General features: G+C 37.6%; 1 protein-coding gene across 1 annotated transcript; it reads right to left on the bottom strand.

The window, feature by feature from the left end:
- Nucleotides 1-693: 693 nt before the first annotated feature.
- NDUFAF4 (NADH:ubiquinone oxidoreductase complex assembly factor 4) lies at nt 694-6926 on the bottom strand. The gene is made up of 3 exons (XM_016135588.2): nt 6705-6926; nt 6106-6209; nt 694-2702 (listed from the first exon to the last, which is right to left on the bottom strand). The coding sequence occupies exons 1-3, from the start codon at nt 6838-6840 to the stop codon at nt 2418-2420; spliced, it is 525 nt and encodes a 174-aa protein (XP_015991074.2). The 5' UTR covers nt 6841-6926; the 3' UTR covers nt 694-2417.
- Nucleotides 6927-7182: the final 256 nt, after the last annotated feature.

Raw genomic sequence — 7182 nt, forward strand, 5'->3', positions numbered from 1 at the left:
CTGCTCCTTCCTTTTCTTCTTCCACAGCAAACTTCAGACCCAGACCATGTTGATATGCAACCTGCACAGGTCTAGTTTGGCCAGTTTGGTCCCACACTAGTCATTATTTCTACAACATTCCCGATCCAGAGCCTAGCAAAGGTGTCTCTCAGATTTACTAAACCCAACTATCATAGCAGACAGGGCCCAGACAGGTATTTTTCCAGAGCTCCACAGGTGATTCTCTGTATAATGGTCACCGAGTAGTCCTGGCTTCCTATGTTCCAGGCACTTTGCATTGCCATCTCATGAGAGGAAACATAGTGTAGCAGCTAGGACCACAAGGTTTGGAAAATAACCTACTAGCATTTAAATCCAGATTATAACACTTACTAGCTGATCTTTGAAGTTAGACCTCCATGCTTCAATTTTCCTTGTAAAATATGGTTAATAGTACTTATCCTCATACCTGTGGTAAATTTTAAGCAGGCTATTACATGTAAAGCAATTAGATGAATGCATAGTACAGTAATTGCTTTTAAGATGTTAGGAATTATTACCTGTTTAGCAGTTGAGGACATTTCTAAGATCATATGGCTAGTGTGATGGAGACCTATACCCAGGTTTTCTGAGTGTAACGCACGACTTTCTGTGACACCACTACTACCCAAGTGCTCTCCTAGATGTAATAAAAAACAGTAATAGGACAATGAATAATATAGGAAGTACTTTATTTGATCATATGACACCATATAATAACCATATTTATAGCTACCTAACCACAATGTGGATTTGAACAAAGATGACAGAAATAGCAGTATTATTAATTCAAGTATTGATTTTTATTTGATAAGGTTTTGATGATTTACCAGTTTTAAAATGCAATTTTATATTGAGTTCTTGTTTTCTTAAAAAGAACTGTTTTAACTAAACATAAACTAGGTATAGTCACATAACAAAACTGCATTTGAGAACCTTAAACATTTCACTTCTCAATTTTTCTCTTCTTAGTATTACAAATGTCTCATTTCATCATCATGCTGAGTTCCTCGGCACTTCCATACCATTTACAGGGGACTCTCTGGGAAGCAGTGAATATCTATCTTCCCTCAGAGACACTGATAACCTGGAATTTTTCTTACCACATTTCCCAGTTTTCCTATAATTCATACCTTCTGTCCTTCTGAGAATATTTCTCATTGGCACAGCAGAAGGAAACACACCAGGATTTTGAAAACCTAAATTCTGGGCCTAGCTGTCACAAAACTACAGACTTATCTTAAATAGGTCATGAAACTTTCCAAGGCCTATATCTGTTTTCAATTGCAAAAAATAAGTCATACTTGTTCAGGCCTTTATTATCTTATCTATCTTCATAGGAACCCTTAGATTTAAGGCAGCATTATACTCATTTATAAAGGAAATTCAATCTCAAAGAGGTTACACAACCCAAGATTCCACGAGTAGTTACATAACAGAGCTAAACTTAATAATCTCACTGAAGCCCCTAGTACTGATATACATCATGCTTTGTTTGTTAAATAAATGAAGCAACAATTTCTCAGGTTCCTTCCGGTGATCACATTTTATGCTTCTACTTGCTATTTCTTCTCTTTTCAACCAGGATTTAAATTAGAAAATACATTTAGTCACCAAATTTCATTTATCATGGTTGATTTAACAATTCTTTAAATTTTTCCTGTATTTCTATATTAAGTTCAGAAAAGTTATTTTCTTCAGAATGTTCCCACTATCGCCTGCCTCTCTGAAAGCTTTTGAACTTATCTGTCAAAGGAGAGACTGCTACAATTTTATAAATAACTCCTTATTATAATTTTAAGAAGTTATTTCATATGTAAAACCAACTCAAAACAAACAAAAAGGCCTCATTAGTTCTTATTTCCCAGAGCAGGAGTAAAAATGTATTTTCTGTCATCTCCTGTCTGCCTTTACTTGGAAAACACTGTTATTCTACCTCGCTGTCAAGCCTCCAGTTCCCCAACAAGAAAATGTCACAGCCATAAGAGTCAAGAAAGCTCTTACTTTCACTATTCCATAGGAAGAATAAAACAATCACCTAAATTGGAAGGTGAAACTAAATGTTAAATGCAGGATTCAGGATATTTCCCAAGAGGTCACATAACCAATTTGAAAGCTTGATACAATGTGCCTGAAATAATGCATTAACTCTTTGTAAGACATTTATACATGTCCTGTTTAATCATGCTATTACATAAGAACACATGCCTAAAACAAATTAAAGTTTAAAGAAAACAAAATTTACTCTATCAGCAGTCCTGAAAATTTATCGGAGTTCAATAAATAGTATGCTCTCACAAGGAAGAAGCTTTAAACAGTCGATAATTTATATAATTTAATATGCTAAAAAGGAGAAAATGAACAGGACAAAGTAATGGGGAGTAACTTCAAGATTTCCTTCATTCTGATTGTATTGCTTTCCTGTCTTCGGGAGGGACGATTTTAACTTCAAAAGTAATAAAATATCTGAGAACAGAATTTACATCTTTCTGTTCTAGATGGTATTCTTCTGCTATTTTCTCAGCAGTCCATGTTTCTGGATAAAGTTTATGATTGTTGAGAAGTGTCAATGCCTCTACAATGGAAATTTTGCCTTTGGGAATGTTCTCAATATTCATGCCAAAGTGATTGCCTTTGGGCAATCTGAACTCCTTTGGCTGTTGCCGCGTTCCAGCATCTTTTACCTAGTATCAGAAGACAAAAACAAACAGGCTTTCAAGATGAGAGAGACAACTACATTCATGCTTCTCAAATTTCCACTATTCAAATAAACACTATATATGCTTCTCTAAACTACATTTTCTCATAATGAGCCATAGTTCAATGGCACTTTTGTCACACAGCCATTTCACAGCTTTAACTAAATCACCATGAAGAAATTCAGGTAGTTCTAGAAAATAATACTCAAATGTATACCATCTATTCCCCACATTATTTCATGTATATTAAAAGAACAATGAATTGATTAGATTAGATTAAAGTTGCTTTTAGAAGGGCAGGACTCTGATGCTGTCCTAATAGGTTACGTGATAAACTCCGTTCTGTTTCCTAGTTTTGTATTTCATATTCAATGCCTCCAAATACTTTGAATGGATTTAAATATTGCTAGAGATCTTGCTCTCTAGAGAAAATAAACTAATGCTTCTAATACTCCAACAAATACCAATAAAACAATTTATGCACACCCATCTTTCCATCTGACTGTCCCATCCAAGCTTATTCCTAGCATTTGTGGTCTGTATCTCATTCCTGTTATCTAGTTACACCAACCATTCATTCCCTTTTCCTTTCAACTGCATCCTGCCTACTGCTGCTGTTTGGTCAAAATATATAAATGCCACATATATAAATATATATAATACTACCTTTCAGAAAAACATATAAATACTACTTTTTAAAAACACACACCAAACCCAAAACTAATACTTTCTTTATGAGCAGCTTCTTTCTTTCCAATTAAGCTTTAAAAGATAATGATTTTTGTGATATCTAATATAGAAGATTAGATCTTAACCCAGAGGACACTTTTCAGGCTTTATTTGAACTCAATATAGCATCTGATGCTGCTGACCACTCCGACGAAACCTTAACTATCTTTCCTCATAGTTGCCATGCCATCCTCCTCTGGTTTTCCCCTGTCTCTCCAGTGGTTCCTTCTTTTTTCTGTGGACTCTTTCCCTTCAGGTGCCCCTTAAATATTCATGTGTCTCAAGTTCCAGCCCAGGCCCTCTCTTCATCTTATACATTCCCCCTAAGTAATCCCGCATAACACATGAACTTCCATTACTACTTACACTTAATTACTTTGAATCTGTTCTCAAACCTAGACCTTTCTCTTGATATACAGACCCAAATTCTCAAATGCCTAATAGGCGTTTCTATTTGGGTAATCTACAAGCACTTCAAAATCAACATGTTGAAAACTGAACTTATCCCTTTCCTCTAAAAACACAATTCTATCCCATATTCTCTATCTCAGTGACTGATACAACCCGTCACCCATATCTCACTCCAAAACTCTCTTATGTCATGTTATACCTGTCGTCTCCCTCACCTTCACTCATTACGTCCAATCAATGACCAAATCCTGTTGATACTGCCTCCTTAGTCTCTCTCGAAACCATTTACTTCTCTCTCAGTCACTCACTAAATCACCTCAGTCCAAACCAATGCCTCTTGCAGGAACTACCTCAAAAGCCTCTTACCTGATCTCTAACTGGATAAAATGCATTTTGTTCTCGCACAGTCCAATCTCAAAACTGTCCCTTTATGAAGCAAATCTGACATCACTCATCCACATGAAACTCTTCAATGACTCCCCACTGTCATAGGAGAAAGCCCAAATTCCTTAGCATGACAAATAAAAATCTTCATGATCACCACATCTCAGTTCATCATTCCCAAATTTATCCCTCACACTTTCCCCTAAAAGTGCTTAACTCTAACCATTCTCCAAAAGTATAACATATGCCCCTACCTTTATATAGTAACTCTGGTTTCAAACACTCTTCCCAATTTCTTCACTTTCCAAAACTCAAAACTCCTCTTATTTCCTTCTACTCCATACATTTTTATTAAGATTTCCCTTCTGATTAATATTAAATGCTGAAATTTATATTATTATACACTGAAAAAAATCTGATAAAATTCAACATCCTCTCTTGATTAAAAAATAAAACTCTTAGCAAATTGAAAATAGAAAAAAAAGTCCCAATGTGATAAAAATATTTTTAAATCAGAAATCATATCATTTTATTTTAATTAATGCTGAAACTTTAGAAGCATCCTATGCAGGGAAAGAACAGGATAGAAAATAACTTTCGCTGCTTTGCTAATGCTATTGACAACACAGTAAGAATTAGGTATAAATACTAGAAAGAAAGAGAAAATTGTAAGTCTATGCTGATAAGAATATCTTTAGAAAAATAAAAAGAATCAACTGAAAAACTAAGAAATAATCATCTAGCAATGTGAGCAGCTGCAATACAAAAATTACCCACTTTCTGATATATTAGCAATTAACAGTTAAAAAACTTAGGGTAAAAAAGGATCCTTTAGTAATCACCTTCCCTCTGTCCCTCAAAGAATAACCCAAAGATGTTAATTCTCCTCAAATTAATCTATAAATTCCAATTCAACTACACTCAAAATCCCTATAGGACTTATGAAAGAACCAGCAATTTGACTCATTCATTTGAGTCAAATGCGTGAAAAAAAATGTTTGAAAAATAAAGAGCCAGAAAACTTGTGAAAAGAAAGAGAAGGTCGTAACAGATATCAACACACATTACAAAGCTCTATTAACTAAAATTGTATAATTCTAGTGTAGAAATTAAAAAAAAAAAAATAGAAATGATAAATCCATACACAGAAACCAGCCCTGAGCCTCCAAACTCAAACAAATCCCCCTGACATACTCACAGTACCTATATTTCTCTTTCATAGACAATTATCAGTTATTCTCTATTTATGGTTGCTCATCTGTTTAACGCAATACTATAAATGCTGTGAGAACAAGCACTAATATGTTTTTTTCCATCACCTTACACAAAGCCCTTGTGCCTGCCATTTATATATGGATTTATACATAGGTTCCCATTCCCAAAGTATCGTGACCTCCTTACTTTTACATCTTATGTGAATATGTCCCCCCAAAAACAAAAACCAAAACCAAACACCACTAACACAACACTGAAGGAATCCCTGAAATTAGAACATACCTCAGTACTCTGAAAGGTGAGAAAATAGGATTAAAGCTCTCCTTTGGTAATTCAAATGAAAACCACTGGAAGTACCTTACCAAATCCTACAAATTCTGAAATAATATCAAATAACAGATGCATTCAATCAATACTTTCACAAGTCTTTTAGAATTTTGGTAAATATCCCAAGAACAGCGCATGTTTCTTGCTTAGACCACTTTGCTTATTTAAACTTTGCCAATGCACTATATTCTGGTCACAACTTCACTGGCATTTTTACATTTGCAGAGAACCTCACTTTCACCATTTGTCACACTGTTTTTGATAATTTCCCGGAGCCCCAGAAGATTAAATTAATTCTCTACTTAATTATAGTACACATTACCTGCGTAGAAGACACTGGATCTTTGGAATCAACATACACATCTTTCAGTAATGACAGCAGTTTGTCATCTTTTCTAGCAATTTCTCCCTTAATATCTGGACGGGCTAAGGAAAGAAACAGAATGTCACACTATCAAAACCAAAGAAATTCCCTCTAAGGTCCTAAACACTTAATATATGACAGTCACTTTTAATTTCTTGTTAAGAAACAATCACTTGGCCAGCACGGAAAGTATTTTAAACTAAATCAAAATGCTAGGTCAGGCTCGGTGTCCATCGTTCTGTGAAAACACCTAGGGAAAATTGCTGCTGCACATGATTCCTTCTGATTTTGATTCCCTATATCAAGTGGGTAAGTGTTAAAGACAAGAGGCCGGTGAGGGCCGGGTCAGCGAGGTCACAGGTCATCTCCCGAAGCCTACGACTCCATAGCGGACACAAGGGGGCTGGCTCAATGTCACCGGCCTCGTGGCTCCACCTTCCCGCGCTCGTCTGACCCGAGCAACTGAGGCCGACTTGGGACACCCCGGCCACTGGACCAACATCCACCTGCGCGAACTGCCCAGCCGGCACGAGGCCGTGCGCCCTTGCACCACTTACAGTCCATCTGCTCTCGCAGGAGGCTCTTGGTAGACGGGTGCCTCGGGGCGGGAGCGAGCTTCATCTTGCTGATTTCCCGTTCCGCCCGGTTCTCTAGGTTGAAGTTCCTGATCGCGCGAGTCACCGAGGCCCCCATCTCTTCAGAACATGATTCCCTCAGGGGAACAACACACGTGGGGAATCACCGACGCAGGGGACCTCCGGAACCAACTGAGCATGCGCACGTGTGGGTCGACCCGGTCGCGCTCCGGAAAACGGGCACTAAATGCGCGCAGTTTGCCCCCTAGCGGCTGGGAGGGCACAAGCCGCGTCTCCGCAGAGAGTGTATCATCAAAGGGACCGCCTCCCTCAGGGACCCGCTTCTTGCTCTCACTTGCCGCTGCTTCCGGCGGGAGGGGCGGAGGTTAGGTCTGAAACTTAAGTTTGTTCTCACCAGTGGAGACTCCTGGAGTGACCCAGGCAACTTTAAGACAGGCCG

The sequence above is a fragment of the Rousettus aegyptiacus genome, unplaced genomic scaffold (assembly GCF_014176215.1).
Source record: "Rousettus aegyptiacus isolate mRouAeg1 unplaced genomic scaffold, mRouAeg1.p scaffold_m13_p_1, whole genome shotgun sequence".
Lineage (NCBI taxonomy): Eukaryota > Metazoa > Chordata > Mammalia > Chiroptera > Pteropodidae > Rousettus > Rousettus aegyptiacus.

Excerpts from the sequence above, each read along its gene's own strand:
- NDUFAF4 (XM_016135588.2), bottom strand. The coding sequence starts at position 6,840 with ATGGGGGCCTCGGTGACTCGCGCGATCAGGAACTTCAACCTAGAGAAC. Across the intron at positions 6,210-6,704 it reads CCTGCGAGAGCAGATGGACT|CCCGTCCAGATATTAAGGGA; the intron begins GTAAGTGGTGCA and ends TTCTTTCCTTAG. Across the intron at positions 2,703-6,105 it reads ATCCAGTGTCTTCTACGCAG|GTAAAAGATGCTGGAACGCG; the intron begins GTAATGTGTACT and ends TTCTGATACTAG.